Genomic DNA, 18,844 nt, shown 5'->3' on the forward strand with positions numbered 1-18,844 from the left:
GGCATCTATGAAAGGCTGTGGGTGATGGTTGCGGTTTGAGGGCAGTGTCTGTACATGCATTTAAACAGGCCATGTCACAAGAATATGTAATTAAGATACAGAAAAAGGTACCATTACAGTTACAGAGAAAAAAGATGTAATCAGATTTTGTAAAAATTATGATTATTAACACAAAGACAAATCACTAATGTTAGCTACATAAACAAGCCGCTAATGTTAGTTACACAAACCAAGTACTTATGTTAGCTATACAGACTAACCGCTAATATTACTTACACAGAACAACCACTAATGTTAGCTCCACATACCAACCGCTAACCTTGTAGTACTTACACACACTAACTGCTAATATTAGCTACACAGACTAAGTGCTAACATTAATTACACAGAATAACCACTCATGTTGGCTGCTCAGATCAACCACTTATGTTAGCTAAAGAAACCAATTGGTAATGTTAGCTAAACAGCCCGAACCGCTAAAACACTACTTATACTGACCAGCAGCTAATTGTAGTTAAACGGACCAACTGCAAACATTAGCTATAAAGACCAACCACTAGCATTACTTACATTACAGTTATAGCTATCTTCTGTCGATACGACTACAACTTACTACTGCTTATGGCAGTTTAAGTTTGAGCGTGAAGTATAAATAGTGCAACTTAAAGTACATTTAAATGTCCATAGTCACCTTTCTTGATCTAATTGTATGTTACAAAGGAAGGAATAGCTGAACAAATAAGTAATAAACACAAAACATTCTATTGGGCTACAAAATGTCACCATATTTGTTACTGAGGTAATTCAAAAGTAATAATATATGTTCATATTGAGATAATTGGATTAGGTTACTGATTACATTTTTAACAGGTATTCTTGTATCAGAATACATTTTAAAGGTAACCCTCCCAACTCTGTGTATAAATGACATCCTCCTGTCACAAAATGCTCCTGTGTGATGAACTTTTGAAGCATCTGTCTGACATTTTGCCCGGCACTCCCATGTGACGGCAAACAAGGATGGATAGCCTCCACAGAGCCGAACATAATAACAGCTGATGACTATCATCTTTCTTGGTGTTGTGTGTGAAAGATGTGTCTTCCTGTTGTGTAATTCGTCACACTGTTGTGTTCCCTTTCTGAAGACCAGAGTTCAATCTAACTCATCAATAATGAGAAAACACTCAAAAAACAATTGATCGTCTTCAGTTGACACTACATCAAAAATGAAACTGAAATTGCTGAGGGCTTCATTAAAAATATTCATTCAAGTAGAGAGATAATCATTTTGACAGCTAAAGACACAATCAAAATAATATTGTGTTTTCTTTAGTTAACAAACCAGCCATTCACTGACAAAAAAAAAGAAAAAAGAAAGAAGTATCTGTGTCGTTAAAAATAAAAAATATTGGACTCTGTCAGTGATCCGTAACAGACTCTTCTGTCTGTCAGTGATCATTATAATTTCTGTAATTGATTTTTGCAGCTGATATTAATGAGGGTTTCTCCGTGTTGTCTTCTCGGTTGCTTAATGCGATCAATATGTTGGTGGGAGGTAACTCCATCCGTCCCTCCAACCTTCCTGGAAATTCTGTTCTTAGTAAATGCAGATAGGTACAGACAAGTTAATGGGAAATGCATTTATTTTTGAAACACTGTGCTCTCAACTGGAGCTGCATATATCCTTATTAATGGTGGATTTTTGAGGCCAGTAATAATTTTAAAAAAATCTCATAATATTGTATTGGAAACGACATATCATAAGGAAATAATCTTGATATGGATCCCTTAGTTTTTTTTTAAATCAGAGGAGAAGATAGACAGGTGACATGAAGTTACAAACAGGTTTGATAAGAAACGACACACTAACATGCTGATGGATTTAGTGTTTTTGAGGTTTTAGCTGAGCTGAAACAGATTTCTGGCATACACTCCTGGTGTTCTTAACCACTGTTTTGGAAGACATAAATAACAAGCAACCCAGCTTCAAAAGTTAGCGGCTAGTTTGTGCAGCTAAAATTAGCCGTTGTTCTGTGTAGCTGGTTGGTGAAATTATTGGTTCTTCTGTGTTGCTAATGTTATTTCTCATTAATAGTAGCAGTAGCATTCAGCTAACTGGATTTCTGTGGTCTATGTCAGCGGTTGGTCTGTGTAGCTAAAATTAGCAACTGTAATTGTAATGATGTTGAAATTTCCCCGCAGGGGAAGAACTGCAGATGAGATGACTGTAAAATTAGCTATGAGCTTAAAATCATTAACATGTGGTCTTTGCGCTCTCAAAAACTGACAACACCAAAGGCCAACTGGCCTCGCCCCTGAAATGATGAAATTCCAGGCCCGTTTACAGAATATATGTTCATATTCTTTTATTCTATTGAAGAAGAGTCATGCTAGATATCAAACAATGAATGTTTGTTGTTACTGGTTAGCAAACCAAATTAAGCAAAAATAGCTAATTCAGGAGGCTAATTTCTGTGTTTTATTTTATTTAGAGTCAGAGACAAGCATTTGAAATGGTTTATGTAAAATAAATGGTTTATGTTTTTCCTGAATCTCTGAAATGGAGGTGAGTGCGTGGTTAGCATGACCTATAGTCAGAATGGCTGCAATATAACACCTATAAAAGAGGCTTTGAATGCGTGCTGAACAGAGGGAAAGGTGGGCAATGAAGTTGTCATCCTGGGGGAATATGTACAGAGACTACGCTGTATATTTACAGATCAGGTGCGAGTTTGTCCGTGAATAAAGGCTGCAGCTTCTCAAGACCGAAGTGGAGCTCCTGTGTGTGTGTGTGTGTGTGTGTGTGTGTGTGCTCGCGTTGTTTCACAGCCGTGTGAATAGTGCCGCTATGATGATCAGCTCCACCTACATTAAGGGAGTATTAAGTTTGGTGGAATATAGTGTACTTGAGTCATTTCACACAAAAATGTAAAATGTCAGGAGGGTATGAGGGTATGAAAAAATGGAAACCGCTCAGGCCTACTATAAAACCTTCCTTTAACATCAATAAATCCTTTTCTTATGCACCCTCATCAGCTGCAGTGTCTCAGCAAACCAGCGAGTGTGAGCACAGCGGTGCAATGATAATATCTCTGCACTGACACTGTGCATTTTAATTTTGAATAACAATAAACCTGCCTGTAAGTCTCACCTTTTAATAACCTGGCAAATTATGACTGAGAGAATCATAAGCAGCTCCTCAGTCCGATACCTTAATTACACCAGCCGTCTTCTCTGTCGTCTGTTAGAAAGTCCCAGAGGACACACACACACACACACACACACACACACACACACACACATACACACACACACACACACACACACACACACGGGAGGCAAAATAAAGCCTATGACTAGACAGGACTCAGCCGGTGAAGTGTCTAAGAATAGCGGCGTTGATATAAAATATGTTGGATCTTAGGGCTCATGTTTATCAGATGTGAATGTCATTAAATTTAAGTATTCACATACATAAATTTACAGCCCGCTGTCAGGAACATTAAATTCACAGAAGAAGGAGCAACATGGCAAACCAGAGGCAAAGCGCTGATTTAAACCCTGGAACGTCTTGATTTAGTAACGCATGAAATACGAGACCCATACGATATATTTCTCTGGATCTTTACATCCAAATGAGTTTTATCTTTCACAGACTAAAGAAAAAGCTCACTAATCCTTTAAGAGTACCCAGGGTTTCTTTTCTGTTTCTTTTGAAACTTCTTTGTACATGGAGCTCAGACTTTGTGTTTTCAAAGATTATGAAAAAAGAGGCACAATGTGCTGCTAAAAACTAACCATGTTAGTGACAAACAGAAGCTGTGTATATACACACAAACTGACAGTGGATTATTCTGGTTTAAATGGTTCAAAGAGTTTCTATTTGGAATAAATACAAACTGTCTTGAATTCAAGGTGACTACTGCGAGAAACTTTTATCCGGCTGCAGCAAAAAGAGCTTTGATAAACCCTCTGTACGCCACCTGCTCAGACAAAGTTAGCAAATAACAGTAACTGAACTTATTGGAGCATTTAGTGGCTTAAGAGTCAGTGTCTGGTTGCATAAAAGCACTTAAATTTTCATCTAAAGAAGCCTTAGGAAAAACAGAGCAGCATTAAATCACTCTAAGGATTTCTTCTGGGGTATTTAAGGGAAACCCCTTTAATCTCCAAGTATCTGCCCTTACCTACTTAAGTATTCCCTTATTTTTATTTATTTATTCTTTTATATTTCATGTTCAAACAACAAATTAAGGCAAATATCAAGGACTTAACATCCTTCAGGATGAAATGAACGGACAGCACAAGAGATACATAACACATAAATTAAGCATCGTTAATTGGAAAATAACTAAAGATTGATTAAACTGTTGTTTTAAAAACATTCATTCATTTCCAGTTAGATGAGATATGTGATGCTTGAAGATCTTTAGCAATTTTTCATTTTCCTCATAACAGTGAATTTATAATGACTAAGGAGACACTAAGACACATTTTTCAGAACAGGGAAAACTCACTGGACATTATGAGTGATGAGCAACTTTTTAGAGAGTGAAGACTTGATGTTAGCATGAGCAGCTTTGTCGCTGGCTCGACAAACACAACTGTCTTGTATATAAACAATAGGCTACACTGAAACTCACCAGCTTTCATGTAGGAGCTATTTTCTTTCTGCAGTAGAAAGAATTCACACTGCTAATATTGTATATTTTTCAATGTTTTGTTACAGTCAGGCTACAGAAACACTGAGTATAATAAGGTTGTCTGATGCTGACTGTGGTTAGCTTGATTAATGGTTCAATAATAATGTTTGTATTGATCACTGACAGTGGCTAATCAGGCTAATTATCGGCTAATTGTATGAATAATGTTTTGTCTTCATACGATGTAATTATCACTTATTGTTCCTGCACCATTGCTTTTGGCTTCGGTGGTCTACATTTTGGCCACAATGCCCCAGTGAATTTGTATTTATCAAAGGCCAAAATTGGCCTTGCCCTAAAAATGACCTAATTCTGGCTCTACAAGATGCCAAAAAATCTGTTATTGAAGGTTTAAACAAAAAAGGCTGAGCTTGAAATTCAAAACAGAAACCTGCTATCACTCACACTCACTTCCACGTATAAAGGCCTATTAACAAATAACATCTGAGTAATGTTATGTGTGCAGTCAGTAAACAGTTGAGTAAAACAGGCCTATGTGATAAATTGTGGTGGGTAGTGGATGTAGAATATATCTGCAGTTTATTTAGTCAAAAACACTTTTGGGGCCTTTAAACTAAATCTAAATTTAGACAAAATGTAAATCGTTATTCCCCCTCTGAGAGGCTTGATATCACGGCATGAATAAGATGCTGAAGGAAACCAGGCCAGTGATCCAAGATTAACATTCTTATTCTGGGAAACTGAGTGCATAGTCCTGTGGGTCCACAGTCCAAATGAGTATGCACGGATCAACAATGTGCTCAGCAGAGCAAACACTGACTCACTCACTCCTACTTGTCAGTTACCTTCGTTCTGACACGTTTACGCTGTTCATGTGTGACAGGGAGGCAAGGTAAGAGCTGAGCGGAACAAACTTTAACTCCGAGAGGGTTAGCGAGTGTGCCGTAGGCGTGAAAAAACAATGAGATGCAGCGAGGAAGTTTGTGCAAAACATTTAGCAAACAGTGCATCTCATATCCCAATCAATATGAAACTGAACCGCACAGGTCAAACTGTTGTCAGGAGATATTTATATGATCAGACTGGCAGAGAAAAAACTCAACCTGCACTGTTGTGTAGCATTTTATTTGAAAGGGTGTGAATAAGACAGTCATTACACTGTCATAACCATGTCATAACATCTGTCATGTTGCCACTCATTTTTAATTCAAAGTTGACAAAGCTTGAGACGTCGTCTGGTGAGAATCAATTAATCAAGCCAATAATGTACTTTATTTGTTGTCATGACAAATTATTATTGGCTTGATTAATGTCAAGTCATCATAAGAAAGCCACTGACAGGTTATGTTGTCAGGGTAAATGTCAAGGTGTCATAACATAGACATTATTGGCTTCATTAATGTCAAGTTGCCATAAAGGCATTTTTGTCAACTTTGAATTAAAAATAAGTGATGGAATGACACTTAATGGCAACATGACAGATATCATGACATGGTTATGACAGTGTAATGACAGTTGTATGCTGTCATAACAAATGTATCTCAAACAATGTCAACAAAAATGATATAATTGACTGAATGACACTTAATGACAACAGTCAAAAATTATAAAGACTCCTTAATGTTGATGACCGGTGTCATGGTTATGACAGTCTTATGCACACATCTTTAAATAAAGTGTTACTGTCTATTGCATCTCTTGTGGGAACCAGGAAGCTGGTGCGTGATGTGGCGACTGTTGGATAAGAGCCACGATTTCCCTTCTGGATGTTCTCTGCTGTGATTATGAGCGCTTTGATGATGCTGACGTTGTTCCTGTTCCTATTGCCCTCTCGAGTATAACTGCTGTAGTCAAACACAAGAACCAGAACGTCCCATAAAAAAGATCACATGGCGGCTATGTCCTCAAAAGAGCGGCCCCTACTCTCCACTGGGAGCTGGTTAAGTAGCAATCTGTGCCGTGTCTGTCAGAGTCAAACAGACAGTTAAGAGTTAAAGGCACTCAAAAGTGAACTACTTCCAAGTCAGTGTGGTAATGGGCAAATAAAACTCTGAAGCAAAAACAGGAGTTCTCGCGAATGTTTTCAGGCTCTAGGGTGGAATCACACAGATGAGAAAGAGAAAAAGAAAAAAAAGAGCGAGCGCTTACCTAATATTTCAACTGATGATTTAATGTGTGCATAATGAAAAATAATATGTCCCTCATAAATATCTGCTGGGTAGATTTGGTGCCATGTGCCCCAAGTGTGCACTGTATCATGATATTGCCGTGCCAGGGTAGTAAATGGCTGGCATAGCGGAGCATGGACCTGCCTGCCTCATTCTGCTTCTTATGGTTTCTCTGCGCCCATTTTATAGTGGCAGCACTTAAAACACTGACATGCCATAATTCTACACTTTCTGCAAGCCAAAAGCTGTAACACTGATAGTGTAGAAAAGGTGGAGGTGGAGACGAAGCTGGGAAAAAGTGAAAGGAGGGGAGGTAAAATGTGTAAAGAATAAGGGAGGTGACAAAAGGGGTGTGTGCGTGCGTAAATACATGTGTGTTGTACATTTGTTTTACAACCAAATGCCTTTGTTATGAGTCATCGCCTGAGGCGGAACAAATTACTGTAAATGGAACTATTAGTGAAACATGGAGGGTGAAAGGAGGAATTCAAATTAAAGTGTTGCTCGCTAGCCACTTACTTTCTCCCCATCTGCATAATTACGGTTAGGACACCAAGCAGTCGTGTGTGTGTGTTCGTGTGTGTGTGTGAACATCCGAGCGAATATCAGAGGTCACAGAGGTTTCCTTTGATATGCCAAGGTTATAAACACCAACCGTGTTTTCCCCCATAATCACCGTGCACCCGACGAGCTGTTTTAATTACAAAGAGCGTGCGTACATGACAGACGAGCAGAGGAGGGGGGGGCGTCTGCACAAGACAGTCCATACTGTTTAGTGCCTTGTTCATACACACACAGATGCAGAGCCACGTAAAACTCAGTGACCGTATTTAAGTTGGAAATTACAATTGTGCTAAATCTGTCAGGTGGTGGCATCATTATGGTAATTTACACCGATACATCATAATTTATTTGCCGATTACATTTTGTGTTAATAATTGGAATCTGCACAGCAAAAAGTGCAATATTTGTCTTTAAAATATAGTGGAGCAGAAGCACAACCCTGATTCCACAAAAGTTGGGACGCGGTGTAAAATGTCAATTAAAAAAGGAATGCAAAGACTTCTCAATCTATATGCAACTGAATACAGTACAAACACAAGATATTTAGTGTTCAAAATGATACATTTTATTGCTTTTTGTAAATATTTTGTTAAAAAAAAGTTGTGACACAAGCAACAAAAGACCGGGAAAGTTGTAAACATCATTCATTGCTGCATCTACAAATGCAAAGACTCCGACCTTGCAAAGAGAAAGACATACATCAACAACATCCAGAAACGCTGCAGACTTCTCAGAGTGTCCTCCGAGCTAAAGAGAAAAAGGACCATCCAGATTGCTCCAAGCGCTGTCTTCAAAAGACAGCATCTGTGATAGTACGTGATGTGTGTTAGTGCCCATGGCATCATGGGTAACTGTCACATCTCTGACATTTGACATTTCAGCAAGACATTGCCAAGACACATTCTGCGCATGTTCCAACAGCGTGGCTTTGTAGCAAAAGAGTTCAGGTACTAGACTGACCTGCCTGCAGTCCAGACCTCCAGAAATACTCTCATAAAGTGGAATTAAAGTTGCCAGTTGCAACCAGACTTAAAGTGTAGTAGGACTGAGTTGTATCTAGAGAAACTCCCTTCACCCTCCCCTTCCACGCTTGCGCTGGAGGAGAAGCTGCAGTAGCAGTGAAACTTCGTCTTTGTCATAATTTACATGTTAATTATTGAGTTATGGCCAAAAAAGTGTTTCGTTAGGTCACAGTGACCTTGACTTTTGACCTCCAAAATGTAATCGGTGGATGTGCACACCAGAGAAATTCCCTCATGGCATTCTTGAGATATCATGTTCACAAGCGCTGGACGGTCATCAGGTCACAGTGACCTCGAACTTTGACTCTAACCACTAAAATCTACTCGGTTCATCCCTCGTCCAAGTGGACATTCGTGCCAAATTTTGAAGAGATTCCCTCCAGATGGTCCTGAGATATTGTCCCAGTGACTTTAACCTTTGACCCTAACGTCACCCTCCCCTTCCAAACGTGTGGCAGTGAAACTTGTGAAAAACTTGGACCACTGTAGAAACATGCCAATACAGCATGAAGTCCATGGAGGAGGATCTACGCTCTGTGTAGGTATAAACAGCTCATTCTCAGGTGACAAAAACACACTAATTCTTATTTTCAGGTGATTAAACACTAAAGAAACATATCTGAACATTACATTCCATTTCTGCCATAATGTGATAATAAATGATGGAAAAAAATCAAAAACAAAGTGCCTTGTTGATCCACACACACACTCAGATGTAGAACCACAGAACTAGAAGCAGCGACCGCATTTAAGCTGGAAATTACAACTGTGCTAAATCCATCACAGGTGGCTGTATCATTAGATAGTGGCTCATTAAAGAGTCACATGGGTGTGTGGATGTGTTTCTATACTGCTGTGTGTGTTTTTGCGCACGGCCCTGATGATTTCACTCAAAGCTAAATGAGTCTCTTTCTTGTTTCGACAGTCAAATTTGACCTCTCACCTGTGTTTCTGAAAGGCTAATACACTACACAGAGACATCATATGCTTTCATCTTCACAATGCCGCCTCCTGCAGAACCTCAGCTGCTAAAATGAGCGGCACTGTGGGGCTGAATACGATGCAAAAGCATACACAATGCTGTGAAAAACAGCAGCTATATCCATCCCTGCATGTGTCTGTTTTCTTTAGGGATTGTGAAGAATAACGCATACATGTGTGTTCAACTGTGAAGCCCGTTGGAGCTGCGCAGTCAACCTTTTCTGATTAAATAGAGGTTTTAAAAAAAAATATGCACACATATACGGTTTGCCATGCCTGCCTCTGCACATGCACTCCTATATTCAAGAAAGCAAACATGCACGTGCACATCACTCAGTCAAAAGCTGCAGAGTATGCACTGTGAGCTCAAAGAAGTGGAAAGAACTCGACACAGGAGGGAGAGGAGGAATATACTGTATATCAATACTCCCCTACATTGGTAGGAGCATACATTTCTCCCTGCATCCGCCGCACTGACAACTTTATGGTCGGCTGCTTTGACACCGAAAGTCAATCATTCTAATAGAAAATGTTTTGATTGACAGCGGGGGATTGGTGCGTCCAGTGGTCCGTTGGCTCGGCTGGCTGAGGGATGACCAAGCGGCAACCTTCGGGGGCTGAAAAATGAAGCCGACGGACGAACCCTCATTCTGACATTTTTACAGCCTGGTCCAGTCCTCATGACAACTGTGCAGGGCTGAATTTTAGAACTCATCAATGTAAAAGATATTAAGGCTTAAAGTTATGCATAATTAACCCTCAATCACACTTTTGATTTTGAGTTTTTTAATCACTTTGATTGTGTTAGTGAATACAGCACATGTTTATGTATGTTTGGGTTGGCTTCTGTAATAAGTCTAATAGTGTAATAAGCAAGACAGCAATTTTTAATCCCAGAGCATAAAAGCATGTTGTTTTTTTTGCTTTCATCCTGCAGTCCTGTCTTCAAAATTGTAGGGTTTTTTTTACCAGATGGCGCCATTTTACCATGTTTGGCTTATGATTTAGTGACAGGCTTTGTTTCCATTTTTTTGTCATCCCAGAGTATGAAACACTGACCGCTAATTGGATACAGTAAATAAATTGAATCAAAATGGTGTGGGTGTGTTGGTTGGGATGTCGTGTGTATTGAGAAATTAGCAAGGTGTTTGTATGTTTTTTTTCATATAAAACAGCAAACAAACTGGCATTTAAAAGGCTGAAATTCTCAAAATGATTGGGTATTTTGTAATCATGATCAGGATTGGTTGGTTAAATGAAAGAAAAAAGTGGAAAATAATATTAATGCATCATAGTTTTATAGCGGTTTTAGGAAGGGGGCATTTTTGTCTTTGGCTGTAAATATTGATCTGCTTATAAGGGGTTGAGGTCATGCCTGGTTAGCACTGTGACAGTATGGATTTTTTCTGACTGCAGTGAAAAAGCAACATATTCCTGTGGGACAGCAGTTTACTGCGACTTCCCAAATAATTACATTATGTTGGACTTTATTGACGGATACTGTAAGCGTAACCAGGGTTGGGAAGGTTACTTTAAAAATGTGTTCCAGCACATTACCTGTTTAAAAGTGTAGTGACCAAGTACTAAGCATCACAATATTACAGTAATGTAACCTGATTACTTTCCGTTACTTTTGGACAGTGGTGGAAATGGTACTGAAAATTTGTGCTCAACTACAAGTGCTGTTACTTTGCTAAGACATTACTCAATTTCACGTAAAAATTCATTTGAAAGAGTATTAGTTATTTTTTAACTGTTGATGTCATGGTCACCTCTTCAAACTAGGGTTGCAAATTTGTGATAGTTGAAAATGCAAACAATTGATTAATCATGAATAATTTATAAGATACAAAACAAATTATAAGATACATTTTTTTCTGTTTTTTTGGTCATTTTTTTCTCATTTTAAATTTAAGTTTAATTGTCTTTATTCAACAAATGGCTCCACCAGACAAAACAATGTCAAAAAGTGCAATTATAGCCACGAGTATTGATTAAATATCCAAGAACACTTTTCAATCAGGACAGACTTCATTCTCAGGCTACAAAATACCTTTATTTGACATGTGGACAATCTAGATGAGACATGTGGAAAGTCTTTGGCGATTAGACCCCATCTTGATGTCATTGTGTATAAAGCCATGATTAAAGTAGGAAACCCCCCTGATGGAGTCTAGACGCTGGTGGTGGTGACAGGAAGGCTGAAGATCAGGATGAGATGAGGACTGGACTTCTGATGAGCTCAACCTGGACTCTGGATATGAAGGACTGGAGGTGAACGAGGTGAACGAGGTGGAGGAGGGTCGCAGCGATTCTGCACTGAAATGAGAGCTGACAACAGCAGAGAGGAGAGCAGATTTTAAAGTTTGTCGGCAACAACACGATTGGCTGATGGAGACAGCCGCTGCATCTGATTGGGTAACTGACAAGTGAACGCCTGTAATCAGCTGATTGAGAATAATCAGGAAGGAGAGTAAGAGAGAGAGAGCTGTGAATGAGTGAGGCGTAAAGATAATCTTCCTGGTTGAACTCACGCTGAGCTCCATTTTAATTGGCTAAACTCTTAACAGCAATAATTCATTAATTCTTTGTCATTAACATCCGAACTTTAAATATGTGCCCCCGCAGTGTTTTGTTTTGTTCTCCATCCATATGTCTTTGTTTTCAATGGGATCATCTTATTGGCTGCCCCAAAAAAACAACTTAATTACAGTAATTTTGAGTGTTTGTAATTAGTTACTTCCACCCCTCTATTTAGATTACCTCAGTACAAAATAAGGTGAAATTGTTCAGCCTAATATAATGTTTTTAGGGCTGCAACTATTTTCATCACTGATTAATCAGTTGATTATTTTCTCAATTAATTGATCAGTTGTTTGGTCCACGAATGATCGGAAAACAGTGAAAAATGTCCAAGATGACTTCCTCAAATATCTGTCCACAACTCAAGATATTCAGTTTACTGTCAGAGAAAAGTAAAGAAACTAGAAAATAATCACATTTAAGAAGCTGAACTCGGAGAATTTCCACTTTTATTTAATGAAAAAATGACTCAAAATGATTAAACAATTATCAAAATAGATGCAGTTTAATTTCATAGTTGATTAATAATAAATTCATCTTTGCAGCTCTGAGTATATTATGTTTGTCCAGCTGTTCTTTCCTTTGTTGTGCTCAGTTTATGCTAAATATAACTAAATAAATAACTAAATTCCTATTAAATAAGAAACTCAAAGTAGATTTGAATCAACAGTATATGATGCAGGAGAGCTTTCTTCCACAATAAAAAGCTCCTCTTGGTGACAGACCTCGCAGCTACAGTCTGTGAGCTTCAGTACATTAGGGTACTTATGCTGCGCCGAACCTAGCGCCGGCCTCTGGAGTGTCTGTTACCATCTGTGCGTCTCATCATTAAGCTCAACTCTGATGTACTGTAACCACGCTTGCATTTTTATCTCCAGAATGTGCTGCATGTCAGGTTTTAATGTCACGTCACAGAGTTATGTAGCGCGATGCGGCGTGTGAGGCCCGCCGTAAAACCAATTTCCACATGAGGGATTATACACCTACCACTACATCACTGCTGGATACGTAATGTTATTTAGCGTCGGCAACGCTCGTCTGCAAAAAGACCACAGGATAGGTACATCAGTCGCAGAGTAAACTTCATTATTTACAGTTTCCTAATATACAGGAATGCAGCCGCAGGTATGAAGCGAGCGAGACAATAAATCAAGGAGTCAGCCGGCAGTGGGGAACACTAGGCGTCCCTCATTAGCTGCAGCAGCAGTAGCGGCTGGCAGACTGGTGCTGCACCGGGGCCAGGCCATCCCGGGGTCAGTCTGGAGGATAATCAAAAGCTGTAATTATATCAGGAATGTCCCTCGAGCGGAGCGGCTGGCCGGGGCCAAAGGATCGCTGACCACTATCAGACACAGAAGACTTACAGACAGAGACAATGAGAAAGAGAAGAAAGAAAAGATGGAGGGAAAAAAATGAAACCAAGTGAACATGAAAGCGAAAGACGGTTTCTAGAAAGATCCTCTTGTTGCCGCCCGACAGAGACAAGCGCTGCTGTAATAATGAAACAAGCAATGTGGGAGGAAGAGAAGGACAAAAGTGGAGAGAAAATGATGACATTGACATGTAAATAGACACAAACTAACTGTGAAAAGAAAAATCAAGAGAAAAAGGGGAGACGAGGAGACCAGCTCGGCATTCGTCGCTGGCGTATGAAAGAGGGGTGGGGGCGGCGAGGGGTGGAGGAAGATCAATCATGTGGAATAGCAAAAAGACCTTTCAACAAACTGGCTTTAATCTTCTGACAATGCAACAAACTGGTCCTGATGTGAGACTGTTTCCTGAGGAGCCGGGGCCCCTGCCTCTAATAACTCCCCTCTGTGAACAAACTAAATCTTTAATAGAGGGCAAGTTCAGCCCAAAACTTCTCTCCTGGAGCACGCACACGGGAGAGTTAAAGCCTCTGGAGAGTCAGCTTTAAATACTGAAAATGCACATATGGTATCAAAGTTGAGTGTCTCATTAAGCAGCCGCAACATGTTCAGGACAGTTTCTCAAGAACTGACATCTACCTCAGGAGTAGTGGCACAGAAGCTAAGCAATATGCAGCTGTGGACACGGTCAGCAGCTAAATGTATTTTAGTCACCTAAAAAACACTAACAGTTTAAGAGTACGCTATATTTACAACATTTTCACTGCTTTTTAGATGGGGAACTGAAGCTCCGTCTATGTCGGGGCTCTGCAACCTGCAGCTCCTCTCCAGTGGCTCCCTGTGACTTTGGCAAAAAAATTAAATAAATATGGAAATTAATAACGGTCGTTTTTTTTTTACATTTTAATTTACATTTATCATTTATTGTTGTAGGTCTATAAAATTCAAAGGCAGCATACTGCAATCGATTTTTGAGTCAACTAAACCTCTGTTGTTTTTAAAAATTTTTACCAACTACTGATCTTTTGTTGAGATGAACTTTTCTTCTTCAAATTTTCTCTCAAACTGCAAAAGCAGCAAAAGCTGTCGCCGGTGCGTAATTACAGTTTTAGTCAAAGGAGTCTTTGTGGCTTTGAAGAAGGTAGTGATGGCAGCTTCAGTTTCCCAGTTGGAAAGCGATGTCTAATTGCAAAGTTAAGTGGTGAAAATAGTCTAAATACAGCATAGACATACATGTAAAAATGACTTTAAAAAATTCCTGTTTTTGTCCAAGGAGTCGGGAGCGATATTACAGCTTCAGTTCCCTGTTGTTGAGATGCATCAGGCTCAAAGAGCAGAGAGCTTTTACTGCACTCTGATGTGGTTTTTTTTAGGATAAATTTGTGGAAATAATTGCAGAATTTTCATAATAAATGTACGAGCACATCCAATTCAAACCCAGTATCAGGAAAAACTCAAATGACAATATTTAGAATTTTGATTAAAACTCATTTCCACTACTATCACTATCTAATAATATTAGTACTGTTTAGCTTACTATTCTGTACATAAGATCCTAAATTACAAAGTTAGAGGCTATTATTCCAGTGGGTTTAAAAGACAAGGCTACCTGTTCTGAACAGAGTTTGTCAGGAGAATGCTAATTATGTGCAAATATGTGCAATGATTATGCACTAATAGCACATACGTGCACAGGACCCACTTACACATGCAGGCACTACAAACACAGAGTAAAAATGGATATGTGCAGAGAATTATATCATGAGCTATTTACAAAAAAACCCTCATTTATATTTCATCCCCCTGGCAACCCTTGCCTCTAAATATTTATTAAGTAATTAAAATAAAAGTTAAAAAGCCTCGGAAGCTTGAGGTCCTGTGGTGGTGTTGTGGATAAAAAGCACAGTACAGTTACAATTAATTCTCTTTAAAACCCGAAGCTTAAACCAGTGCCGTCTCAGATACATTTGAGGAGCAAAGTTCTCCTGAAAATGAGCTCCAGTAAACTGTCATGGGGTCAATGAATGCTTTACTGGCTCCTAATGCAGCTACTGGAGGGCACCTTACGCTCATAAATAACCTATAAAATCATAACCTGTAAAGTCAAACAACAAATGTTGCTCCCATATCTTTATTTATAGATGCCAAGCACCTGCCAGTCAGAGACCTTTGAAACCAGACCACCATGTTTATCCGAGACTAGCAGCTCTGCGAAGCTGTACCTGGACACGGTGGTGTTTTGAGCTAAATGCTAGTGTCAGTATGCTACACCAGCATTTACCATGTTTAACATCTTAGTTTAGTGTGTTAGCATGCTAAGATTTTCTAATCAGCAGGGTGAGAAATTAGCACCAGCCATTAGCTAAAGGCTAAAAGTTGCTGGTAGATTTAGTTAATTTATCACTCTGCTAATTAGCACTAAATACAAAGTACGGGTGAGGCTGATGGGAAGTATTTAGTCATAACTCGCTAAAGTAAGTTCATCCTCTGGGAAACGTGTGTTTGCACAAATATTTATGACAATCTACTGTTGAGATATTTCAGTCTGCACCAAAGTATTGAATCAATCAACCAACTGACCACCTGACCAACTGACAGAAAGACGCTACCGCTAGCTCAGAGGTCACCAGATGATGCTATTGAATTCATTTGCTTAAAGCTTAAAGTGGTTGGGTTGGCTACAGTGAGGGAGAGATCACCTTAAGCCACAAACTCAATCGTATATTTGAAGTTAAAAGATTAAAAAATTCTGCAAACGGAGGGAGAAGATCAAACAAACTATTTAAATATTTACAAGACCAATCTAATTATTCACATATTTATCCTAAAAGCTAAAGAAATGCCCTTATCCAGAGATCTGGATAGAAAAATTTGAGAGACAAGCTCAGACAAAATATTTACAAAGATATCTGCAAGATCAGAGGAGCTAATTACATATTTTACAAGTTATAGAAATCAGAATACTAGAGAGAAACAGTGAGAGAAGCTCATTCGCACTTCCAGAAGTTTTAATCCTGAGATTGAGAGCATCATCGTAACCATAGTAACCCACTACAACTTAACTTCCACACCTGCGGTGGCGTCCTCTGACCTGACATGCTCGCCGCTATGACCGCCTGCACAAAAGAAGAGAGAGAGAGAGAGAGAGAGAGAGAGAGAGACCCTGGCACTGATGGCAGATGAGCTGTGGACTTCATCTGAACATCATTCATGGGAATGAATACAATATATTTAAATATATTTCTCACCTTTTTAATCTGATGGTTTGAATCAGGGGTTGCGCTCAGCACCATCATCACCAGAAATTTTATCTTATATTTTGTTATTCCATGATACAGTGTGTTTGACATCAGAGCTACTCACACAGAAGCAGTTAGGAACGCAGCGTCTGATTGGTTGAAACAAAACCCAGGGCAACATGGGATTGCTAGTGGACAGCTAAAAACAATATTTTTGTCCAAAAAAAGACACTGCACTTCAGGGCTGTATTACAAAGTTACTGAGACGAGCCAGGGTTGAAAAGGTATAATGCTAGCGTAAGCATTAGCATAGCATTAGCTTTTCCTGCAGCAGTTGTGAGACAACGGACGAGACTTTTCTTGGTGTTATTAGAAGATGCAGTTTTTTATTAATTGACACACTGCATCCTGAACTGTACATTTACTGCCACACTGACAGCTCTGCTCTGCTAGCAGCACCATCACTTATCTGCTGCTCGCTCTACCTCACCTACACGCCACACAGAGACACTGCACGCTCGCCAGTTCCTTAAAGGAGCGATGTGACGCTTATAACCAATTAAACATAAACAAAAAGTAAAAATCCGTACTGTCAGGGCCCTAGTTGCTGCTATTGGCTTTTTAGAAATAAAGTCACTATAAGAGGGCCTGAAAAGTTGCTAAATCTAGTGAGGAAGTTGCCCAGACAAAAAAACAAAACAAAAAACGCTGGGTTGTGAGGTGGCTTTGGTGTAGTGGCCATACTCAGGATTGTAGCCTCATAAACAACCCAAAATGAGTCTCTGTATCATCAGAAATCGACCCACTCAAAATATAGAGGAGCTGTATCATTGCTGCATCATGCCATGATGCTAATCTGGCTAAAACCATAAAGTCAGGGGTTCTGTAGACATGCTAACTGTTGTATCGTGGTCCAGATCAGGGCTTGCCAAACTTTTTCAGCTTTTCCAGAATCTAAACTTTCCAAAATCATCATCATGAATCTACACTTATAAACTGACGCAGAACACAACAAACCATGAAGTGAAAATTTACATGAAATGATTTATTGCAAATTTCTGTGTTTTATTCTGCAAAATAGTTCTGCAACTCATTTCAGGTCCTGACCCCAAGTTTGGGAAACACTGGCCTCGACCAGAGTCAGCAGCCGTCGAACACTCTGAGTACAAACTGCTCTGCTGAGCAGGAAAAAGGTTTACACCGAACCACCCCACTTACTACCTTAATACACTGAAAATGAGACAACATCCTCCTTACTTATCTCATTTCTGCTCTCTCCCTTTGTTAACTGTAATTTGTCAGGTATATTGCCACATCCTTTGTTTCAGGCTCCTCTGTTTGCTCTGCTCAATAAAATGTTGAGCATGAGTCATCCAGGACATCACGTTATTTCTCCGTCATGTGTAATTGCTGTCATCATGACCCAACGCACAGCGGGCACGGCGCTGTGCACTGTGCAGGAATGAGTACCTGCGCTGAGGGTGTGCTTTACGATAACAAGCACCGCTTCCCAGAACTTTCACCACCAGTTAAAAACAAACGATTACAAAAACAACTTTTTTTTTGTTTCCCTCCGGTTTTAAGGTTTTTATGTTGAAGTCACCCACTTGGCACTGAGACAAGTAGACAATAACTTTTAATTACTGACAGTTCACGGAGAAAAAAAGAAAAGAAAAATGCGACAAGGGGGAAATAGATAGGCTGACATTTTGGCAGGCAATCAAGCATAAAAAGACTAATGGCACCAATTACAACTGATGTGGGGCGGGTTGATCTGTGTTCCTTATGCAAGGCTTGCTTTTGGTTTTTAATTTTTCTTTTTTTTTCCAAATTGTGTTTTACAATGAGTGACTGCCATGTATGTCTTTTCAGTGATTGTGCGAGGGGAGCTATTATAGCGTACAAGAGTACAATCACTTTAATTAGAGTAGAAGTATTTCATGTGAGCAACAGCAACGGGCAGCTTTGCCCATGTACAGTCAGATTTTAGACATTTTTCTCTGTTGCACAGACACAAAAGGTGGATCCATGCAAACAATTGTGAACACCTGAAGCTCAAGTATCAACAAGACTCTAGATTGCTGCTATAGAAATGATAAAGTTCTAAGCACAAATCCGATTCTGCACACCTGGAAATCACCTTCAAAATGCCAAACCCTAATTACCAATCTGTCTCACTCACGTCTCACTTGTTCAGACTCAATTGGCGAAACACTCCAATCATGCATCAGTGCATAAAAGAGCCCTCAGATG

The 18,844-nt window shown here is 39.4% G+C and overlaps 1 protein-coding gene across 3 annotated transcripts in view; it reads right to left on the reverse strand.

Annotated features, from left to right (window-relative positions):
* The window catches only part of samd12 (sterile alpha motif domain containing 12), a 177,634-nt gene that overhangs the window by 57,469 nt on the left and 101,321 nt on the right, over positions 1-18,844 (reverse strand). For 2 of the 3 annotated variants that reach the window (XM_084739891.1, XM_084739890.1), the window contains exon 5: positions 11,436-11,730. The exons of the other annotated variant lie outside the window; for it this stretch is intronic. In XM_084739891.1, coding sequence (XP_084596017.1) covers positions 11,642-11,730 — 89 coding nt within the window. In that variant the 3' untranslated portion in view covers positions 11,436-11,641. Of the gene's footprint in view, positions 1-11,435; positions 11,731-18,844 lie in introns of those variants that run through there. 3 annotated transcript variants of the gene reach the window in all.

The sequence above is a fragment of the Lutjanus erythropterus genome, chromosome 16 (assembly GCF_056507025.1).
Source record: "Lutjanus erythropterus isolate fLutEry1 chromosome 16, fLutEry1.hap2, whole genome shotgun sequence".
NCBI lineage: Eukaryota > Metazoa > Chordata > Actinopteri > Lutjaniformes > Lutjanidae > Lutjanus > Lutjanus erythropterus.